Raw genomic sequence first — 23,819 nt, 5'->3', positions numbered from 1 at the left:
GCTATTAAGTGAACACACAGCATGAGGACAAGTCATTAAACACTAGTTTCTGAAATACAAACAGGTCCTTTTTGAAAAGCTGCTTATCAGTGACATTATCAGAAGAACCTGTGATTGATTCAGAGTAAACTAAATACATTTTGCATTCTTTCTAGAGTTTTCCTCCAACGATAGAATAACATTGCAGTAAGCTTTGGCACCGTGTCCTTTGAAGAGGCAGAGACTCGTTTATCCAGTTATCAAAAATCCATCGAGTCTTCTGCACACAAGCTTCTGTGCCAGCTGCTGGGGATGCAAAGAATGCACCCCACCCCACTTGGCCACAAAAAGCTGATAGCCACATTTTAAAAAATATATTTTACCTTTAGGCTCACCCTATGTCACTAAAGATAATAAAGCATAACAAAATTTTCTTTGTCGGTGACAAAACAGTAACTGTCTTACCATCCCAAGCATCAAACATGTCTGTTATGAAGTAGTCAATGAAAGAGATCTGAGACTTGGGGATGCTACAGGTATTCCGGTCAAACACTGGCATCACCACAGGTAGCCCCTGTCTCTTCTCTTCATCAGTCTGTAAGAAAAAACCACCACATAGGGCTGGAGGACATGCGAGACACTTTCACAGTAATATCCTGTTTCTCAGAACAACGCTGTGAAAATGGGTCATTATCCAGTTTTCTCAATGAAGAAATAGGCTCAGCAAGGTCCTCAGACTTAGATAAGTCAGCCGAGCTACAGTGACTACACTCAGGTCTTCCCACTCTCCAGCCTCTTTTTTTCTTTTGTTTTTGAGACAGTGTCTCACTCTGTCGCCCAAGCTGTAGTACAGTGGTGCAGTCTCGGTTCACTGCAACCTCCGCCTCCCAGGTTCAAGCAATTCTTCTGCCTCAACCTCTTGAGTAGCTGGGAATACAGGCACCTTCACCACGCCCAGCTAATTTTTAGTAGAGAAGGGGTTTCACCATATTGGCCAGGCCAGTCTTGAACTCCTGACCTCAGGTGATCTGCCTCCCTTGGCCTCCCAAAGTGCTGGGATTATAGGCATGAGCCACTGTGCCTGGCCCCAAGCCTCTTTCTATGTGATACCATAGCATCTCCTGACACATCGATCTCAAGGGTACTTAGCCCCTTTTCTGGGATCTGCTTTTATTATCGCAAAGTCAAAGCTATGTTCAATGTCATACAAACACAAATTCTCATACCAAAACTACTGACATTTACACTGAGAAGAAGCAATAGTGGGTAAAACTATTAACACCTTAGCATGACTCAATCAACTAGCACCAAACTGTATTAATAGCCATAGTCATTATATTATTTGCTGCCACATGTTTGCACTTAAAAAACAAAAAAGTTTCAGGCCGGGCCCAATGGCTCATGCCTGTAATCCCAGTGATATGGGAGGTCAAGGCAGGAGGTTCGCTTGAGGTCTGGAGTTTGAGGCTGCATTGAGCCAGGACTGTGCCACTGCACTCCAGTGTGGGTGACAGAGTGAGATCTTGTCTCAAATTAAAAAAAGAAAAAAAAAAATACCACTTTCACTTAAGAATTACCTCTTTGAAGCAGTAAGAGTTACTAATTGTATTAAATCTTGACCTTTGAAGTACATGTCTTTGTAATATTCTGTATGATGAATGTGATGAAATGGGAGTACACGTACACTTGAACTGCATACCAAAATCTGCTGGTCGTCTTTTGGAAAAGCACTTATGCACTTGAATTGAGCTGAACCAGCTGCTTTTATCCATGGAGCATTATTTTCACTGGAAAGAATGACTGTCAAACTATGATTGTTCAAACTTGGGTATTAGCCTTGCAGCTTTTGAGGTGTGTGGAAATCTGAGTATTGTACACATTAAAGTAAGGCCATCATCATTCATTGAGCTGAATATTAAGATCCGCATTTCCTGGTGGTGTATTGAGCCAGAGGCCAGCTCAAAGGCTTCATTTGTAACTTTCATTTTTAGGTCACCCTGGCTTATGAACATTAGTACATTGCTTTTTGGGAAAAGGACACCTAAATAGGAAGCTTACATCAAAAAACTTAAAAGCACATTTGTCTCATCCTCCATTCACACTGAGAATAACTAGGAGTAGTACTTCAGGTCCTCTCTCTGTGGGTCCGGGGAAGCCCATTGATGAGCAGCTTTTGGCTTGGCTTGCTCATTTCAGGTCAGTCGATCAAGCAGCCTTAAAATATCCACTGGTGTGCAAGGAGTCATTTGATCCTCACTCCCTTCCTGTTCTTCTCTCTGGAAAGCTCAGAACTACCTGTCCTACTTTTCTTCAATTCAGAGGCTCTCTTCCCAGAAAGCTGCAGTCTACTTACTGGATTTCATGAACAGACACTTCTCAAAAGACGACATACAAGCAGCCAATAAACAAAAAAAATGTCCAGGCCGGGCGCAGTGGCTCACGCCTGTAATCCTAGCACTTTGGGAGGCCAAGGCAGGCGGATTGCCTGAGCTCAGGAATTCGAGACCAGCCTGGGCAACACAGTGAAACCCCATCTCTACTAAAATACAAAAAATTAGCCGGGCATGGCAGCGTGTACCTGTAGTCCCAGCTACTTGGGAGGCTGAGACAGAACTGCTCGAACCTGGGAGGTGAGGGTTGCAGTGAGCTGAGGTCATGCCACTGCACTCCAGCCTGGGCAACAGAGCAAGACCGTCTCCAGACAAAAAGTCCAGCATCACTAATCAGACATGCATATCAAAACGACAATGAGATACCATCTCAAACTAGTCAGAATGGCTATTAAAAAGTCAGAAAATAACAGATGTTGGCAAGGTTGTGGAGAAAAGGAATGCTTACACGCTGTTGGTGAGAAATAAGTTAGATCAGCTAGCCCCTGTGGAAAGCAGTTCAGAGATTTCTCAAAGAACTAAAAATAGAAATTGCTATATACCCAGCCGTCCCATTACTGGGTATATACCCAAAGGAAAATAAATCATTCTACTGAAGAGACACCTGTACTTGCATGTTTATGACAGCACAATTCATGGTAGCAAAGACATGGAATCAACCCAGGTGCCCATCATTGGTGGACTGAATGAAGAAAATGCGGTGCATATCTACCATGGAATACTATGCAGCCATAAAAAAGAATGAAGTCATGTCATTTGCAGCAACATGACTAGAGCTGGAGGCCATTATCCTAAAGTGAAGTAATATAGAAACAGAAAACCAGATACCACATGTTCTTCCTTAGAAGTGGGAGCTAAACATTGGGTACACACAGTGGCAGAAACTGAAACAGTACACACTGGAGACTTCAAAAGGAGGGAGGGGGGCAAGGGTTGAAAAACTACTTATTGGGTACTATGTTTACTACTTGAGCCATGGGTCATTAGAAGCTCAAACCTCAGCATCAGCAATATACCCTTTTAACAAACCTACACATGTACCCCCAAATCTTAAACATACTGGGTCCTCTGCTGGCCACTCCCCTTCCCAGTCTTCCTAGGCATCATCTATTCTTTATCCTGCCCTTATTTATCCTGCCTCCATAGTACATTTCAGCCACGCAGACCCCACAAAATTCACTACTTGTGGCTACTTGTCACCCACACACCCATCAGTGCTTAGAGTCTCTTCTCTGGAAGTAGGGCTGTTTTCACATGTCCATTTACAGTCTACTGCTTTCTAGATTTCTCTCCTTTAACTCTTTACGCTGACACGGTTAAAGTGAACTACATATTGCTCTTCTCTTTATATAAAAATTCTATTTCCCCTCCCTTTGTTAATTTTGCTCAGAATGCTTTGTTCTTCCAGAAAGTCTTTTCCTATTCCCCCATTTCTGTAGCCCCCCTTTTATCTAGAAAAAAGTCTCTCTGAACTCCTGTAGCACTTAACATAAACTTCCTTGAGATACACTTCATTTTTTACTAACACGTGGACCTGTCTACATCTCTCCCCTGTTGGACTGGAACTCCCCGTGGCCGCGATGTCTTCACTAATGCCTGTGTTCCCATAACGCGCCATGGAGACACCCAGGAATAACCTAGTGAATGAATGGAAGATTTCTCAGTTTTTGTGCAAGTTCTGGATCCAGCAAACTGAAGATGAAAAGTTACTTCCAAAGGCTCAGTTTATCCCCCTTCTCAAGAGACTCTGGTTAGTGATCGGCCCCATCAGTCAGCTCCTGAAGGAAGCAGAAGTCTACCCCAGGTGGGGGTAAGCTGCTTTCTTCCAGGGAGGAGTGGTTAACTAATTGGTAAAAAGTTACTCAGCTGAAGAATCCCCCAGGAGTTCCATGACCTAGTTCCCATTCCCGGAGGGGAAGTGGAGCTTCCCTGGAAAGATGGCGCACCTGTGCAAAATACTCCTCAGAGATCCTCCCAGCCCATTCAATGCACAGGTCCAAGGGGCGGCATGGGTTGGCCACGTCAGCACACTTAATCATCATGCGTTTGATCAGGATTTGGTTTTCAGGGAAGTTCTTCCCAGCAGGGTTGCATTCACAGTCGCTGCCTTCAATCTGGAAAACAGATGGTCAGATCAGGGTTGGCTCAAGATGATGGTGAAGCCCACAAGGGCTAACTCACCAGGCATTCGACGGTGATCACCGAGCACACAGGTGGGACTGGGACTCAGCGAAGGCAGCTTTTCCTTTTTCAAATTCCATATATAATATACCGACATTCTTTAAAAAAAGAATATACTCATACAGCCTTAAAAGACACTCAGCAATACACACACACAGAGTTTGAAAGTTGAAAGTCCCTGTCACCACCTGTCTACCCCCATATCGATTTTCGTCCCTAGAGGTAACTGCTACAGCAGTTTTGTTTTTATTTTGGGCAATTTGATATGTAATCTTAGAGGAAATTTCTCCCAGTTTAAAAAAAAAAATGTGTAAAAGCAGAGCTTTTAGCTACTTTAATCCATTTAAAGTAGGGCAGTCGCACATACATGTAACCCTTCAATTATTTCTTGATTTCTACTACTAACACCTACCAGCTCCCTCCCTCCTATGACCTGTCCCACCCCCAACTCACCCAACTCCCTCGCACTTTGGTTCTCCTAAGGCATGTGTCCACACGTGTTTTCTTGGCTGTTCTTCTGACTGGCTGGTAAGTGAGCCAGGTAGGTGTGGGGGTCCTTGGACTAGGAAGTGGTCAGGAGCAGGTGTGTTCAGCCATGTTTAGAAAGACTGGTCCACACCTAGTGGTGATGTCAGTGTCCTGAGCCATGTGGCCAGGACACGAGTTGGTACACACATCACAGGCCATTTACATAGAACCTGAAAGATTGTTATTCTCCACTTTTAAAGACACCATCAAATTGATTGTATGAAAACAATTAGGTCTCCAGAGCTCTGCCAAGCCAAAAGGCCGCATGACATTTGGGGGGTTTAAGACTGGACCTATTTGTTAGACTATCAATGGGCAGAATATGTTCTGGAGGTTTTTGATTACTTATCAAAGTAATACTGTTTACTATAAATACTGCAGTTAATAGTAAGTTTCAGTGCAGAGTTGGGGGCTTACGTGGGTGGATGACCTTCCCAGTTCTAAAGTTCTATGAATCTCTGTACTTTTCCTTCTCTAAATCCCCAGATCCTTGCTCCTGTAAGTCCTCTGTGGAAGGAGAGGGCTCTGGTGTGCTGTGGAATCCCTGGGGGAAGGGGCTTAAATAGGTGAGGTAGACACTGTCCCTCCATCCAGACTGGTCATGGGATGGGTCTACACACACAATCTCCTTAGTGATCAAGTTCCTCATGATGATCATTCACATTCATCCAGTTTGCCAACCTCTGCTGCCCAACAGGAATGAGCGGAAAGCTTTTCTACCTTTATGGGGTTATGAACAGCTTCATGGCTTCAGAGAACAGTGGATCTTATTAGGTGTGAACCTTCTGTTTCATGTTCCTAAAACCCACATTGGTAAGGACCTTAAGGCAGGTCCAAGGTACATGAGTAGGTTTTAAAAAAGGAAAACACAATAAATGCATCTGCTTTCCAGTCACTCCCAGTTTTATGATAGTCTTCAGGTACCGGTATGCTTTTAATGTGAATCAGGAACATTGTTTTTTAAAACACCCTCCAACTTTGAGGTTTTCCAAGAGCTCAGTGAACAGAGAAGTAAAGGCTTTAGATTCTCTAAAATACCACCATTTATGCCAGTCTCTGCTCGTCTGAGGCTCCTTCCATATTCTTTGGGCCTAGCTTTTTTGGTCAGTACTGGCTTTTTCTCAGGGCCTTTCTTTCAAGGAGCTCAGAGTTGCTGTGGACACAGTTTATTCTCATCCCCAAGGAAAACAAGTGGCCAGTCCTTTCAGCCCTTTACCAACTCCAAGCAAATAACCACCTTGCATCTGAGTGGGAGAGAAAATGCTGCAGGGCCAGAGCAGGCTCTTATGGAAATGTACTTGGATGCGCCTTATGGCATGGAAAGCAGTACTCACCTCAGCTGCCATTGGCTTGTTGATGCTGTTCACAAACTTATTCACATGTTCAAAGTGTTTTGTCATCTCTGTTGCCAAAACCATGTCAATAATAGCCTGGCGCAGCGTTCGATAATGGTTCCTAAAATAACCAGAAGACAAAGGGGCTTGTTCACAGCGTGTCTCGAATTATAACTATTCTGCCACCATTTCACTACACTCCTCACAACCTAGGAGGAAGCTGGGGCACAGAGTTAAGAAATGTGTGCAGATCACAAGAAGAGTTTACCTGCTCGTCCTCCCAGTAAGCAAGACCTGCAGATGCTATTCCATTTTCCCCAGTGATAGCTGACCCTTATGTGATTTATGAGTATTTTAAAAAAGAGAGAAGGTACCTGTCGCATGGTAGACATTTATCTGACAAGGTGATTCCCCTCTCCCTTCCCTTGAGAACATCAAAACAGTAAGGTGGCAGGAAATGGCAGGCTGGCACGGCAGCCACATAAGCTGGCCCACTGCACTCTGTGCAAACACAGGGATTCCCATCGCACAGGATGGCCACGGCCTCTTTCACTGATGGCATTGGAAGACTTTCCTGTTAATAAGTAATTCTCTAGATTGCAGCAGATAGAAATTGTAATGAATGAAGCAACAACCCTGCCCCAAATTAACCATCCAATTCTGTTGTCGTTTTCTAACTTCAAGAGCCAGAATGCCTCTTGAATAAAATTGGCTACTGGAAAGAATTTTTTCTGCAAAAGTTTAAAAACTCATCCTCGATACTGATGAAACTGAAGCCAAAGCTGGAATAACTCATTTCCATGTCTTCCCAGTTTTCTGGAGACCAAACCAATAGGTTCTCATAGACCAGCATTCCTGAGGCCCGAGTGAGCTCCATGCTCTCTGTACACTGCCCCCTTCCCAGGCATCTGTGCACCAGCCTGGCTGGTGCTGTGTGGGAAATACCCACAGCCTGACTGCAAGGTGCTGGCAGGCAAGAGGACCTGCTCACATATAACCCACTCTCATCAGAGGAGAATGCGGGGCTGGGGGAACCTGCCCAACCCTTCGTGCTCCCGCTCTGTGGGACCTACTCATGAGGGAGTATTTTAAGCGGCCAGAAATTGAGCTAGGGAAAGATGGGGGTGGATACATTCTCCTCGAGTTACACAAAAGACAGGATGTCCTCGTAGGAGGGTAAAAATATCTGGTGTACTTAGTAATAATACAATCAATATTTATGTAGTGTTCTGCAGTGTATAAAACATTTTTATGAACTCACTGAAGACCAAATGAGATTTCAAAACATAAAGGCAGTCTGAAAAGTCAAATTAGGTTAAGGGCAAGGTTATTTTATCATCTGATACAGTGGGACAGCTATTATTTTCCCTTTCCCCTAAGAGGAAACTAAGTATTTGGGAAAACTGAGTTTCCCACTTAAACTTCACAAACCTGAGCCCAGGAGCCCAAGCACAACAAACCTGTCAATATTCTTGAAAATGTTGCATTTGGTGTCCTTGACCGTGAGCTGGAAGGCCAGGGCGGTGTGGTGACTCTCCAGAACAGCAGTGTCATTGTAGAGCACAGCAAGCTCGCTGCCTGCATTGCAGAGGAAAGAGTTGGTCCTTCCTGGGTGATCCACGTCATGGACCGTGGCAGCAATGAGGGCTGCCACCTCATCCAGCTGATCGAGGCTGCCCTGGGATACGGGGAGGCAAGGTTGAGCATTACCCACTGGATCTTGGAGACCCACAGCCATCCTTGTCTGTGTGGAGGGTCGGGTCAGGGGATTTGAGATTTTCAGAACGTTTTTAGCCAGCTGAGCCTTCTGACCTAGATGTGGAGAGGCGGCCTCTGACATGCAGCATCGCTTTACCGTGCTGTCTGTTATCTGGAGGGAAACCTGAGCCACAGTTACAACAGATGCTTAATTCTTTCTCCAGGGGCCATCAGCTGCTTCTGCAGGAAGAGGCCAAACAAGCCGTTTGAATTGCCCACTGTATGGTATTTCTGCCACAGCAGAAAGTGGCCTGTGATCACAACTATTACCAATTTGCCTGGTTCTGAAAAGATTTTGAGTGTGCTGGTAGCAAATGGCTCAGATACAACAAAATTATTCATACAATGGTGAAATGACTAGCGCTGTAAAAGAGTACCAAGAAAAAGAGGACCAAGCAGTAAAAGACGACCAAGGGGAAGAAGAATAACTTCGCCAGGAAAATTAAGGCTAAGGGGGTTCTTGCAAACAAGAACAAAATGCAGCTTTGGGCTAGCAGGCAGCAAAGGCAAAAAGGGAAACCCTAATTCGAAAGCTCTCATTATGTAATTAAAGAAACAAACCAGAGCATCCGGGGATACAAGTGTTTTTGAGCCTGCAGCTTTAGGAGGGAGTTATCAGATGGGCTACTGTTATGTAAGAGATGTTGTACTAGGAATTTATTATTCATTGAGTGCCTACCAGGTACCAGTTATCACTGCATAGTGCCAGAGCTGCAACGATGATTAACACTGGCACAGTCTGCACAATGGAGTTTGTAATGTAGAGGGAGAAAGACAAATACATTTAAAAACACAAACAGAAGTAACTTGCTGTGAGGCGTGCTAAGAAGGAAAGTACAGATGCTTTGGGAGTATAACCATGAGGCCTGGTCTAGTTTAGGGCAGCACTGTCCAATGTATTTTTTGCCATGACAGGAATGTGTTCTATTTGTGCTATCTGATGAAGTAACTCCTAGTCGCATGCAGCTACTGGACACTTGAAAGGTAGCCAGTACAACTGACGAACTGCATTTTAAATTTTATTTAGCAGCCATGAGAGGCTGATGGCTACCATATTGGATAACATAAATCTCGAGGGTGGTCACTTCCAAGGAAGTGATTTTTCTGCTGAGACTGAAGGAGAAGCAGGAATTGTCCAGGCAACAAGCAGCAAGAGGGCAATTCCAGGCAGAAAGAAAAGCCTGCATGACGTTCCTGAAGTCAAACAAAAAAGGTCTGTTCAGGAAACGTAAGCAACATCATTGTGGCTGAAGGGATAGTGAGTGAGAGGGAAAGTGGTCCCCAGGATGTGGGGGGTGGGGAGGTCATCATTTTTGGTATTCCCAAAATTTGCTCTCCTAGGCCTACAGGAGGAAGAGCTGCTGCTCAGGTGAAGAAGGGGAACCTGTAGCTCAGCCCTGTCCTGCAACGGCACCCTGATGGCCAAGGGGCTGCACGTGCTTGTGTTGGTTTAGCAGCCTTCCCCGAAAGCTCTGTCTCCACCAGAAGGGAGTCATTTCCATTCCCAACGCTGACCCCATGGAGCAGGTGAGCAACCCTGGGGTGACTCCAATCAACACAACTAGCCTTCCTGAATAGGGACAGCAGAAGTTACTCTTCTTAGCTGTTCTCAGAGATTGATTCTGCAGTGCCCAGGGCAAGCAAGCACTATTTGGCCCATTTCACTGCTGTTCAGGAGAGGCCACGGTCACCTGCAGGTTACGTTCAGCGATCTCCAAGCTCAGGACCCAGGACAGCCCCAACCTGGGCTCCACCTTCACTGACTGTACCCGAGCAGTGAGAACCCACAGGGCCCAATCTCTGGGCCTCCAGCTAGTGCCCCTGTGGTATGTTCAATCCTGCTTGGAGTCTCAGGCCTGTTTATTTTTTAATTCTTCAATGAAATAGATTCAATTAACTGGGGTAGAAAACATAAATAGCACTAGAAGAAACATGCCTTTCCTTCCAGCTAACACTGATTTAAACCATGCCCTCAGGGACTTTTACAAAGATGCCAATAATGGGTCCTGCAGTTTAGGTGGGCACCAACAAGGCCTTGTCAGACCAGAAATGGCTGGGAGGTAGGGAAGGAAGACAGGCTAGCTCACTAGCAGAGGAGAGTAGCAAGGCCCTATGTCGAGGAGGAAGTGTCCATGGAAGAAAACCCCACCAAACCCACAACTGGCGAAATTCTAGTCCCGTGGAGGCGCAGTTACCTCTGCATAGTTTTTTCCCTCTTTAACCAGTAGGAGTAGATCTGGATCACGCTGAGGAAAGTTGGCCAGAAGGGTTTCATTCTAGATCTGCCTTTCAAATAGTTTCTTATTCAGGATAAATATTCATGTATGCCCAGATACTAATAAAGGAATGCTTGTTATCCTGGCTTCTCCACTTGGAATAGTTCTCTGGAATTGGGTAACACGGGGAGAGGATGGGGTCTGTCACCAACTGAAGGGGCTGTTAGCCCTGGGCATGCTAGCTCTACAGCTGGGTTAGGCATGCTTTGTCATAGTGATATTAAGAATTTTAGCCTGGCTGGAAGCAGTGGCTCACACCTGTAATCCCAGCAGCTAGGGAGGCTGAGGCAGGTGGATTATCTGAGGTCAGGAGTTCGAGATGAGCCTGACCAACATAGCAAAACCCCATCTCTACTAAACGTACAAAAATTAGCCTGGGCTTGGCATGTGCCTGTAATCCCAGCTACTCGGGAGGCTGAGGCAGGAGAATTGCTTGAACCTGGGAGGCAGAGGTTGCAGTGGGCAAGATCGCGCCATTGCTCTCCAACCTGGGTGACAGAGTGAGACTTCATCTCAAAAAAAAAAAAAAAAAAAAAAAAAGGTTTATCACAAAGAAATTAGGGGTGACAGATGACACAAGAGAGGTAAGAAAATACTTCCTGACCCTCTTTGTCAGTGCCAGCAGACCTGGTAGAAGAGGCCTCAGGAGTAAATCTTTCTGGAAGCACCTCATGATGGATGGACCCACCAGTGATCACAGGCAGGTAACCAAACCTCTGAGCACAGAAACCCCTTCCAGCTCAGTTCTCCAAGCTTCCTCGCAGCTCTAAGTTTTCTGATTCTCTGGCAGGGGCTGCCAGCATGAGAAAATTTTTTTTTAATTTTTTTTTTTAATATTTTATTTTTTTTGAGACGGAGTCTCGCTCTGTCGCCCAGGCTGGAGTGCAGTGGCACAATCTCGGCTCACTGCAAGCTCCGCCTCCCGAGTTCACGCCATTCTCCTGCCTCAGCCTCTCCGAGTAGCTGGGACTACGGGCGCCCGCCACCACGCCCGGCTAATTTTTTGTATTTTTAGTAGAGACGGGGTTTCACCGTGGTCTCGATCTCCTGACCTCGTGATTCGCCCGCCTCGGCCTCCCAAAGTGCTGGGATTACAAGCGTGAGCCACCGCGCCCGGCCGAGAAAATGTTTTTTGAATTGTAAACATATTCTGTCCAATCTTAAATTTGTTTCTATTGCTGTCATTTGAGAAATCTAATCAGACTCCAAATACACTAGCAGAACTCACAATTTAAAGAAACATATTTTGGAGGAGGATAGTAAGATATGATCAAGTTACTAAGCATTCCCTAATTTACCAAAGATTTAATCAATGTTTTCCTAGAGTGGTTCCGCTTGAGTGAGGTTTACCTCTAACTCAAGACTGCAGAGGCTATTGATCACCTTGGTCTTGGCATTAATGAGTTGGGTGCTGTTCTCAACTGGTAACGTGGCTTCAGCTGTGAAATATCATGTGGTATAAAAAGAGAGGAGCATGGGCCAGGCACAGCTCACACCTGTAATCTCAGCACTTTGGGAGGCTGAAGCGGGTGGATCACGAGGTCAGGAGATTGAGACCATCCTGGCCAACATGGTGAAACCCTGTCTCTACTAAAAATACCAAAAAACAACAACAAAAAAAAATTAGCTGGGCGTGGTGGCCCACACCTGTAGTCCCAGCTACTCAGGAGGCTGAGGCAGAAGAACTGTTGGAACCTGGGAGGTGGAGTTTGCAGTGAGCTGAGATCGTGCCACTGCACTCCAGCCTGGGCAACAGTATAAGACTCCATCTCAAAAAAATAAAAAAATTTTAAAAAGAGGAGCATGAACCTGTGGTAGGAATCCAGGGTGTTTTCGCTCCTCAAAGAAAGGTGTTATAGAAACATAGGTTGATATCACTATTAGTTTTCTAAAAGTAGAAGACAAAATTATTCAAAAGCATCATTCTTGGGCTACATTGTTTCCTTGCTGATGAAAGTGAATAAGTATCAGGATGCTGTTGGCAAAACTGAAAAGAAAACCTTACCCACATCCCCCTTCCTGTTTTCATGCCATTTCTGCTTCTACCTGTCTCACTATAGCTCTTAAGTACCTAGGATCTTAATCCCTCATCAACACCTGTTCTAAGAAAATGATCTAATGTCAGGCATTTACAGATTGATGTGAATTTCAATCCCCATATGGCACTTCTCCCAGGGGTATTTAAAATTTAAGTTTTAGTTCTAGTTGTAGCAAAAGAATGTATAAGCTTTGGTGTGCAAGTGATGGTAGCTGGGGAGGATGAGAGATGGGGATCTCTTGCCAGCTTTAAATAGGGCTGCCCTTATGTAAAGGGCAAGGGGTTCCTAGGGCTGCCCTACAAATCAGCAGTGGTACATGACAGTATTGAACTGTAAGACTAAGGGATATGGAACTCTTTCAGAATTATGCAAAAGTCATTAATATACAGATAGGCACATTCACACCTACACAAAACACAAACATAAACGTATGTGAATCAGTGTAGAATGCGGAATGGCTATTATTAATATCTGGATTGTAATCTACCAATGGCCAAATCCTGATACTAAAATTTAACCTATAGATCTAGTAACCATTTGCTGTAATAATTAAGTTCTGTCCTGCAAGCCAGTAACACAGCTCCTAGCTAACATTTGGCAAATAGGTTCATGATCTGCCATGCATATTAAAGGAGTCTCTGTGGTGATGTAATTATTATTTTAAGTATTTGGAGGAGGGGAGGGCTAGCAGAAAGTCCATGTCTTTACAACACCAAAGTGACTAGTCGATTCGGCAACAAAAAAATTTTTTTTTAAAAAGCTGTCAACTTGGTTGCAGAACAGCTGTTTGCCTAATGTATTTACTAAGATTAAGTTCTTGGATCTCCAATCCAGGCAGGAAACTAGGTCATGATATCAAAATCCTACCTTTACTCTTTCCTTTCCAAGGAAGAAAGCGGTGGCGTGCAGGACGTCGGCAGCATGGGTGGAGTTGTGGTAGGCATTGGAAGAGTGGTAGTTGGCTTCGATCACTTGGAACCAGGCCCGAAGAGTGGTTTCAGAACAGTTTAAAAATTCACATACTCCAAACCGAGAGAAGACCTTTAAGCCCAGGTAAACCAATGGCCTGAAAAATAGGAAAACCCACCCTGGCTCATTGTATTCACTGGCCCAGAAACTGTTTTCTTTGATGATAGTGGGGCATGGAAACATTTTTCTTCTGATGATAGCTTCACACACACAGGGGTTTAAAAGCATCTCCTCTAAAAATTAGGTGGTAGGATCTCTCCTTCTTACCAACCACCTCTTTGCAAATAGATGCTTCATGGTAGTACATCCAAATTATTTCCAGATGGTCTCTAAATCATAGGCCCCTCAGTGGCTCTGACAACCTAGAAATGAGCCTGGAAGTCCCTCTCCATCCCCACTTCCACATTAACCTTGCACTTTATTTATGCCCCCTAAGGAAGTGACTAAGCCTAAAGAAACAGCTTGGATGGTCCCAAAGTCCTATCATTTAGAGTCCTGTTACTTATTTACGTTACAAGTGAGAATCATTGATATCCAACAGATCAACACCCCTGGGAAGAAACAGCCTTCTCCTAGTTTAGAAAAAGACCTTTTAGTTATCTAATCTTTCCTCTGCCTACAGGATGGATCAGGAAAAAAAAAACCTATAGTGCTCTCAATTCCATTCTGTAGGGTAGAGCTTCGACAAGTTTGAGGATTCTTAGAACTCTTGGCTCACTAGCACAAAGGAGGGAGCTGTGGATACTCAGGCAGATCCCACATCTTACTAATACTCTCCACAAAGGATCTCACTCAGGGGCCACAGCCTCTCTGCTCATTCAACACTACTCTAACATGGCATGAGAGCCAGAACCCGTGAGGTCTCTCACAGCAAAAACACGTCTCCCTCAAAGTTTCCAAATGTGAGTTTGGGCATAGCCATCAATCCTGCTCTGCCTTCAGCCAGAGAAGTCACATACCTTTTATGCGTAATGGCTTCCAATTCAAAGATGTTGAAGTCCCAGCTCTCCTCATTATCAAGTAATTGAGAGATACAAGGGGGAACATCATTGATGGTTATTGGCATTGCAAGGTGACTGTGACTCTGGTGCACATCTGAGCAAACAGATGGGATGGGGGAGGCTGGTTAATTGTGGAATCTTGAGTGCCCGGGTGTCTGTCATCATCTTCATGGTTACTACTAGAAAAAAAGTCTTGTACCTGATTTTTCTGTTATTGAACTTCAAGACCCTCAAATAGAAAAATAATTCACTTTAACTCTGTTTAAATGTATAGAGATTTGCAATTCTTACTCTAACTGTGCTCAGAGAAGTAATTTTAATTAGGAGACAAATTTTAAATATAGACCATATTGATGCTTAAACTCAAATGGGACGAGCTGGAAGTAACAGCTCCCAGAACAATAATCACAACAGTGGGGACAGCACAGGCTGGAGACAGGTTACAGTAACAAGTAGATAGATGAAAACTTACTCTTAGTAAACACATACTCGTTTCCTGACAGCCTTCTCAAGCCATCCTGGAATAAAGGAAGAGCCTGTTAGAAGCATGCTTTATATCCATTATCATTCTCTTTTTTTTTTTTTTTATTAGTGAAAGAGATTTGAATCCTGAATAACCCAACCAATCTGGAAGTCTAAGTGGAAGCAAAGCTCAAAATTAAATCAGAACAGTTGTAAGACAGATGATACTCTCCCTTCTGTAACTATTAGCCCCAGAAAGTGGAGAACTGGGATAGAGTGGATGTGACTGTGTCAGGACTCACGGTGAGCTGTGGGTTGACTCTGTTATGAGGCCATCTTCTTCTCCTGGCATTTTCAAGCTACACAGGCGAAATCACAGGAGTGACCTTGCTTCAGATCTTGATGGGATCCCCCTCACCCTCAGAGGGACTGTGTTAATTGTGTTTTTAGACTTACATTTTGAGGAGTTGAAGCCATCAGCCATATTTAGGGGATTACCTTCTAATATAAAGTTTTAAAAAGATTGAGCTATTTTTTAACTAATATCCCAACTAATTTTTCCCCAGTTGTATTTTATGTTTTGAAACATGAGCATTGCTGCTTGCCTTTTAAAGAAGAGTTTCTGGGCTTGAGGTCCTCGGAGATGCAGTGTTAAGAGAGTGGACGAAATTCCAATGCTTGGCCATGTCCTGGCTCTTGAACTAGTCCCCAAGTGTTCCTGAATCTCACTTTCCTTCCCTCCACCTTCGATCTCTGAGTACCTAAATTATCTAGATCTTTGCTTAAAAGTCATTTAGAAATGCACACCAACATGGCACATGTATACATATGTAACAAACCTGCACGTTGTGCACATGTACCCTAAAAACTTAAAGTATAATAATAATAAAATAAAATAAATGCTTGTCATTCCCAGACGATGTGTGCTAAGGTTTAAAGTAGTATTAATTAACAAAGGACTCCCCTGAAGTTACATGTTGGATCTTTAGGCCAAAAGCTTAATTTTAAAAATTGAGTAAATACAGAAGTAACAACAGCCACAATTGTCCTGCCTCTAAGGTGTGTATGGCAAGAGATTCTTGGTTTTCCTTGCTCTTCTCTCGCTCTGCTTCCCCAAAACCACGTAAAATTGAGATGGAATCACTCACTGGTTCCTCACAGCATCCTCTGGAGAGGAAACCCACGATGGTATGGCAGTGAGGTAGGAGGAGGGACTCGGACATGGGGCCAAATTGAGGACTAGGTAGAACAGGGCAGAAGCACCTCCCCATAAGCTATGCCCACCAGCATGCCAGTTTACCGTTGCCATGGCAACACCCAGACATTTCCACCCTTTCCATGGCAACAACCCAGAAGTTACCACCCTCATTCTAGAAATATCTGCAAAAACTTCCCCTTCATTTGCATGTAATGAAAAGTGGATACAAAGATGAGTGCAGCACTGCCTCTGAGCTGCTACCAGGGGCACACTGCCCATGGGGTAGCCCCACTCTGCAAGCAGCAAGCAGTCCCTCTGTCGCTGCAGTACAACTGCTGCTTCAATAGAAGTTGCTGTTTAACACCACCAGCTTGCCCTTGAATTATTTCCTGGGTGAAGCCAAGAACCCTCCCTGGCTGAGCCCCAGTTTGCGGACTTGCCTGTCCTGCATCAGTAGCAGGGGAGGGAGGGAACATGGCTTGCTCCCAGAACCAGACCCCTCCCACTGCAGCTCTGCGGTGGCCACCTTCTTGCAGAGCCCTTGGCAGTGCTGCCTAGAAGCTGAGGTCTGCACTGCATTAGATGGAGTTAACAGGCCAGCCCAGGGGCAAGAAAGAAACAAGGAGGCCCTCAAGTTCCAGGTGGAGAATGGAGGGGAAAGCCAGTCAACATTCAGCATTTGACGGCAGGGCTGGACAGAAACCTTCAAAGTCAAACTCATACATGACTTCTGGACTTTTTTTCTAAAGAATTCTAGCTTCAGACTCTGATGGGGAACTCAAATAAATAATTTGAATTTTTTTCCTTCTCTTTACTTGCTGATAGATAATTATGAAAGCCAAATAGATCACAGCAAAACACTAGAACAGGATGAGTCCCTAGAAACCAGCTACTCTTGGTGGTGTAAATGGTTCTTTTTGGAATGTGGCAGTGAGAGGTTCCTTCTCCCCTTCCCCTACCTGAGCCAGAACAGCCCCAGTCTGCTTTTACCTTATAAATGGAACTTCTATACAAACTTTAAATAAAGGATTCTATAGTTAAGATTAAATGCTATAGTCTAACAATAAACCCTTTCATTACATGAGGAGTCTGAGGTCCATGGAAATGAAATCCAATACTATACCAGATCAAGGGAAAGCAGGAATAATCAAGAGCCTGCAAAGCCCCATGTTGCACATTGAGCCCTCCATCAGTTGCCCAATGACTCCCTGCAGTCATAGGAATTCTGAAACACTGTCCCCATGGCTATGTTAGGCCAGCCTCGTGGAAAGACAAATGCAAGAGTCACTCAAATACCACTGCACATGTTATACATAAATTCCGATGCAGTTGCTTCTGGTTATGCTAACGTTAGTCTATATAACAGGTACTTCTGCAACCACAGGTAACAGTTTCCACATCAGCTGCACTCTAGAGGCCCCGGACACCTCTCTTGCTTTTCAGGTTTTGCCTCATCACTCACAGTCATCAGGCCTCCAACAAGATCACTGGTGTGGGGATCTTCATCTTTGGTACCCAGCTGAGGGGAGTACAGTTCTGTGGTCCGTAAAATCTCTAGAACTCTGTCCAAGGCTTCCGCTACTGTGACTGGGCTGTTTTCTTGAGCCGCATTGATTATATTTATAACCTAAGGGAGTGAAGAAAGAATACATCTGAGGATAATAGGGTTCTACTTCCCAAAAGTCATATATATGCCCAGAATCCAAAAGAAATCAGTGGGTAACCACCTCTTATTCAAAATGACCAGTGCTTTCACGGCACCGCCCTTCTTCCCGAAGCATGCTTTTTTCCCTGCCGGCTCCTGGTGAATGTTCTCCTACCTCAGTGAGTAGGCCTCCCCAGGCTCCCTTGCGGATTCACCTCCCCTGGCTCTCCTCTACAGATTGGAGTTGCTCAGAGATCTGTTCTGGGCCCCTCTCTCTCTCTCGCTTCCAGAAATGATATTTTGTCTCCACAACTTTGGACACCTATAGCTAGGGACTTTCGATATACCTCCCAGCCCTCAACTTCCTTTGACCTCCAGGCTTGTACATTCAATTCCCTACCTGACATACCTACTGGAATATCTCACAGGTCTAACACTAAACTATGGTCTTGTTCCCCTCTCCCCACAGAAAGCACAGAAACACAACAAAAAAATCGAAGACAAAAGCTGTTCACCTTCTGTGGTTTCTACACTGCAAAAGAAAGCACTTCTACCTCATGTCACTTTCTATCAAGAAAGCACCTCATGCTCACACCAAAAACCTGGGAGGGCCATGCCTGACATAATACTTTTCCTCATTCCTCTCCCTACCCTGGCAATATAATTCATCGCCAAGTCCTGTTGGTCTGCCTCAAAATATTTCTTGATCTATTCATTTCTCTCCACCTCCACAGCTATAATTCTAGCTCAGCTACTTCTAGAATAGCCCCCTAACTGACCTGTTCTCTTGCCACCTCCAATCCATTCTCTGCACAGAAGCTAGGTGTTCTTTTCAACAAACATATCTGGTCACATTACCCACCCCACACCTGAAACTCTTCAATGGTTTCCAGTGCACATAAACTAAGATATAAACTCCTAACTATGTCCCTGCTGTCCAGAATGAGCTGAGCCCTGTACAACCTACATCCTCCTCCTCTCTCACCTGCTTACCAAGCTCCGGCCACTCCGACTTTCTTTCAGCTCCTTAAATGTTCCAGTCCCTCTTTGCCCATCGCAGTGCTTTTTCCCTTGCTGTTCCTGCTACCTGGAGTCTTCTCTTCCTTCTTCTCCTGAGTAACATCTTATGCTTCAAGACTTGCCTCAAACATGACTGAGAGTTTCCCTGACCACCCCTTCTCCTCCAACCTACTCTAATTTTCTCTCACAGAACCCGGTTGTTTTCCTTCACTGCCCTGATTGTGACTTGGGACGAGGTGTTTATTTGTTACGTGTTTATTTGCCTGTTATTTGCTTCTTCCACTAGACTGAGCTCCATGATGTCAGTGCGATGTATTTTCAGAGCACAGCCCTGTGTGAGGGCCCCTGACTGCAGAGTGCAGGCAGCAGCCACCACTCACCTTTGTGATGGGAGCCTCGATGGTCATGGAGTGGATCCTCGCCATGGACGGATAGCGACGATTCTGCAGGCTTGGTGCTGGAGAGAAGGCAAGAAAGCTGTGTCCACTTCCGGTGGCTCAGTGTGGCTAAGTGCAGCAAAGGAGTCCCTTCATGGACCAGGGCCCACTTCTCACAGGACCACCCTCCCACCTAAAAAGCCATGAATTCACCCATCTCTTCTGCCAAGGCTGATAGCCCAACCGCTACTTGCCTGAGTCTGGAAAGGCGATCTGGCCTGGAACTTTGGAGGCAGGAGGGCTTGGCGAGCCCCAAGTCCACAAGGGGAATTTCAGAGAAGGTTGACGAGGTCCCAAAAAGGCCTCATTCCAACAGCTTAATGACCCCCACAGGGCTCACTTTCCCCCAAGTCACCCAAACCCAACTTTTGCAGTTCCATGACTTTCAGTCCTAAGCTGCTGGCCGTGTAACCAGATGACTGTGCAGCCAGCTTGAGAGGGGAGGCAGTTCATGGTTAGGGTCAGGGCGGAGGATTGAGCCCATTCTCAGTCTGAATTAGGGCCAGTCACTCCGCCTGCCCATGCCTTTAGGCTCTTAACTCCCAGAAACCCATGGAAGGTCTAGTTCAAATCTACAGAAGCTTTCATTTTTTAGAAAATCTTTTATTTTTCTGAATAGTTAATGTTTATACTTGGTTTAAGATACCAAGGGTAGAAGCTTGACTTGAAAAGCACTGTTCTCATCAGATCTTCCTACCACCCCCTCTGAGGCAGGCAGGAGGGGGAGTCCCATTTCATGGATAGGATCACTGAACCCACCCCACATCAGAGCCTGCCTCCTGCTCAGCCACCTCTGGGGTCCCCCCTGCTGCTAGTGCAGCAGCCATTGCAGACCTGCATACTCTTCAGCCTCCACTGTGCCCATACTGCAAAGAAGACAGTCCCCTTCAAGTTCTGCTCCAAAAACAGTGAATCCAGTTCAAATTCCCTCATCCCTTATCCTCTCAGACTAAAATATTCTATCTGTCCACTCAATCCATCTCAAAAATCTCTGGATTCATATTCTCTTTATATTATTGGTTTCTGTCCCTCACATGCCCTGTGAATTATCATCTTGTCTCTAGCATCTTTGGTCCTTGCTCTGTCAACCACTTTTTTTTTTTTTTTTTTTTTTTTTTTGAGATGGAGTTTCGCTCTTGTTGCCCAGGCTGGAGGCATGATCTAGCTCACCACAACCTCTGCCTCCCAGATTCAAGCGAATCCCATGCCTCAGCCTCCTGAGTAGCTGGGATTACAGGCATGCGTCACCATGCCCAGCTAATTTTGTATTTTTAGTAGAGAGGAGGTTTCACCATGTTGATCAGGCTGGCCTCAAACTCCTGACCTCAGGTGATCCACCTGCCTCAGCCTCCCAAAGTGCTGGGATTATAGGCATGAGCCACCGCACTTGGCCTATGTCAGCCACTTTCATACTCAGTCTTCCCACTGTGTACAGAAGGACTGGAAGTTCCCTCCCTTGTCCTTTCTGTTGACTCGCTTAAGTTACCAGCCTCGTCTCTCTTTTCTATCACAGGCACTAACCATCCCCTCCTCACACCCCAGAACCTGTCCTCCTATTTGCCAAATAAAAACCAAATGAGTGAGTGAAATCTACTAGTCTGTTGTCCGCTCTTGAGCTCTGATATCCACAGCATCTAACACTGCTCTGGCCACTTCCTTTCTCAATCCCCTCTTGTTCTTGGTTCATGTGACACTGCACTCTCATGGTCACCCCCAGCTCTTCTGTCCTCTTCACTGGCCCTATTTCCACTGCCCACCCCCTGGCTGAGACTGTGCCTTCAGGCTCAGGCTTAGACCCTCTGTCCTTTCACTACATGCACATCAACACACACCCCTTAGAGATGTTCTTCTGCCCCTGGCTTCACCTGTCACCTCTAGGACTGCCAAGTCCACATCTATAGCCCCAAGTACCAGGGTTGCAGGTTAGCTTCCTAGCCATCTCCATTAAAATAAGATTCATCATCTTCTCCCTTAACCCCCAACCTAGCAAAACCTGGAGACGTTTCCATTTCTGTATATATGACTTAAAATTTCCCAGACACCAAGGAATGAAATGTCAGAATCGTCTTTGAGTTTTCCATCTCCCTGCCAATCCAGTTGTTTACTTAGGCCTGGCTGATGGAACTCAAAAAATGTTTTGCTAAATCCTGCTTTGCAGGGCAGAAACATTTTGCTAAATTCTGCCTCACGATTTCTCTGTGACATTTTATTAAGAAGTGAGTGCATATAGCTGGTACACGGAAAACTAGGTTTGTGTTGGGAGTTGGGAAGCCAGGACTGGCTGCTTCTCTGCCTCTAGCACCCAAGAGTGACCTTGTTCAGCTACTAATACTCTGAGTTGCTTGGGTGGTTATGGCTCAACATGCTTCAAGCCATCAAGGAACAAGCATGGAGTCCCTCCAAAGAGAGGACAAAGACTACAGCATAAGGTTTTTAAAAATAATTAAAATAATTAAAAACCCTAAAACCTTTGAGCTTATTGAAAAAGAAGTCGGTGTTGTTGAACTCTTACTCTTTGGAGTTTATACGCTGATGAATTTTTTAACATATTCTTCCATCATTTTCTACATTTTAAAAAGGTCAGAGGAATCTGAAAAACGTCTTACCATCACTGCCTCGAGATGATATCGATTTCACATCAATGGACTCTTTCCTCCTGTTCTTATATCTGAATGAATGAGGCTCTAAGGGTTTCAGATTAGAAAGGGAAGGTGATTAGTTTTCCATATATTCACAGAAGAGATTCAAACATGTTTTCTCTTTATTCTCTAAAGAAAACAAGGTTACTTTTTAAGCACTATAAAACAATTTTAAGAAATAGTCAACCACTTTCTTTTCAAATCATGAAAGACAAAAATTATAGTCATATTAGTTAAATGATGGTTTTTTAAGATAATGCCATGTTATATCATAGTAATATAGCTTAGTATCAAGGGTTATTTAGTTCCATGAATGTAATTTTGAAAATAAACATTAGGCCAGGTGCAGGGGCTCACATCTGTAATCCCAGCACTTTGGGAGGCCAAGGCAGGTGGGCAGATCACCTGAGGTCAGGAGTTCGAGACCAGCCTGACCAACATGGAGAAACCCTGTCTCTACTAAAAAAATACATAAAATTAGGCTGGGCACAGTGGCTCATGCCTATAATCCCAGCACTTTGGGAGGCTGAGACGGACAGATCACGAAGTCAGGAGTTCGAGACCAGCCTGACCAACATGGTGAAACCCCATCTCTACTAAAAATACAAAAATTAGCCGGGCATGGTTGAGCATGCCTGTAATCCCAGCTACTCGGGAGGCTGAGGCAGGAGAATCGCTTGAACCTGGGAGGCAGAGGTTGCAGTGAGCTGAGATTGTGCCATTGCACCCCAGCCTGGGCAAAAAGAGTGAAACTCTGTCTCCAAAAAAAAAAAAAAAAGAATTTAAGAAAATAAACATTAAAACTTGAGGGACATTCTCGGGGGAACTATTGAACTAGTAAAGGTGGAACTATTATAAAGTTAATCTGAATACCATAGCTATAGCGCCTTATCTTAAATAATCTAGCTTAAAATATTTATATTATACTATCTCTTTTCCTAATTTTTATCTTCCTTAGTGATTTCCCTATCATGCATAAAAGTTTCAATATATATTTTTAAAATTATAAATAATAGTACTTTAAATCTTTACTTGAAAGACAATATATTCAACTGGATAGGGAAGGCTTTTAAATGGGGATATTTGAAGAAATATAATACTAATGAAACCTACAGAGATTTAAATTAAGAAATTAATTCAGACGAATTTGGGCACCTCTGAGAAGTCAGACCTCTAGATGGTCTTCTAGATTCTCTTTAAGGATGGATTTCATCAAATGATGCATACTGCTGATCACAAGAAAGGAAGAAAACAGTTTTAGATTCCCCCAAAATTTCAATAACTAAACTCTCACCCTTGTCCCTGTTTTCCAGGGTGGTGGGGGCAGGCAAACACTTAAAGAATTTTGGCCTAAGTCTTTGCAGACTTAAATTTAACACTGAAAATGCACGGTCATGTTAATGTAAAAACTAAGAAAAAGCATATGCCACCAGTGAGCGCCGAGATATAAAAAATGACAAGGCAGCAGTGTTGGCTTCAGAAACACACATTTTCAGCACATTTGCTTCTGTGAGAGTAACTCATAAGCGAGTAGAGAAATTTAACCATAACACAGATTACTCCTCACTAGGCTAAGAGAGGAGGCAGACACGCAAATTTCAGCAGGAAGAATGCGCTTCTCAGATGCCAATAAATGATCATATTCCAAGAATAAAAAAAAAGATGCAATAACGCTTAAGAATTGCCTAGTGACAGCAGGTGCAGGAAGCCTAGTAGTTAAGGAAACCAGGTCCAGAGCCAAATTGCCAAGATTCAAATTTCTACTGTGCCACTCAGTAGCTATGTAATCTTGGGAATGTTACTTAACTTCTCTGGGTCTCATTATCCTTGTCTATAAAGTGGGGGTAATGATAGCATCTCATTTATAGGCTGTTTTGAGAAATAAATGAGTTAATATATGCATAGCATTTAGAACAGTGTCTGCCACATACTGAGCATGTAGTATATGGGGGCTATTAATTGC

The 23,819-nt window shown here is 44.3% G+C and overlaps 1 protein-coding gene across 5 annotated transcripts in view; it reads right to left on the bottom strand.

Moving 5' to 3' along the window:
* The window catches only part of PDE8B (phosphodiesterase 8B), a 225,671-nt gene that overhangs the window by 1,927 nt on the left and 199,925 nt on the right, over positions 1 to 23,819 (bottom strand). For all 5 annotated transcript variants that reach the window (XM_030800342.1, XM_030800346.1, XM_030800360.1 and 2 more), the window contains 10 exons: positions 21,824 to 21,901; positions 19,161 to 19,237; positions 17,578 to 17,742; positions 14,928 to 14,973; positions 14,414 to 14,549; positions 13,353 to 13,551; positions 7,873 to 8,090; positions 6,413 to 6,533; positions 4,316 to 4,483; positions 445 to 574 (listed from right to left, as the gene is read on the bottom strand). In XM_030800342.1, coding sequence (XP_030656202.1) covers positions 445 to 574; positions 4,316 to 4,483; positions 6,413 to 6,533; positions 7,873 to 8,090; positions 13,353 to 13,551; positions 14,414 to 14,549; positions 14,928 to 14,973; positions 17,578 to 17,742; positions 19,161 to 19,237; positions 21,824 to 21,901 — 1,338 coding nt within the window. The remainder of the gene's footprint in view (positions 1 to 444; positions 575 to 4,315; positions 4,484 to 6,412; positions 6,534 to 7,872; positions 8,091 to 13,352; positions 13,552 to 14,413; positions 14,550 to 14,927; positions 14,974 to 17,577; positions 17,743 to 19,160; positions 19,238 to 21,823; positions 21,902 to 23,819) is intronic.

This window comes from Nomascus leucogenys, chromosome 2, assembly GCF_006542625.1.
Source record: "Nomascus leucogenys isolate Asia chromosome 2, Asia_NLE_v1, whole genome shotgun sequence".
In the NCBI taxonomy this organism is placed as follows: Eukaryota; Metazoa; Chordata; class Mammalia; order Primates; family Hylobatidae; genus Nomascus; species Nomascus leucogenys.
This window is presented reverse-complemented; position numbering and strand designations above follow the sequence as displayed.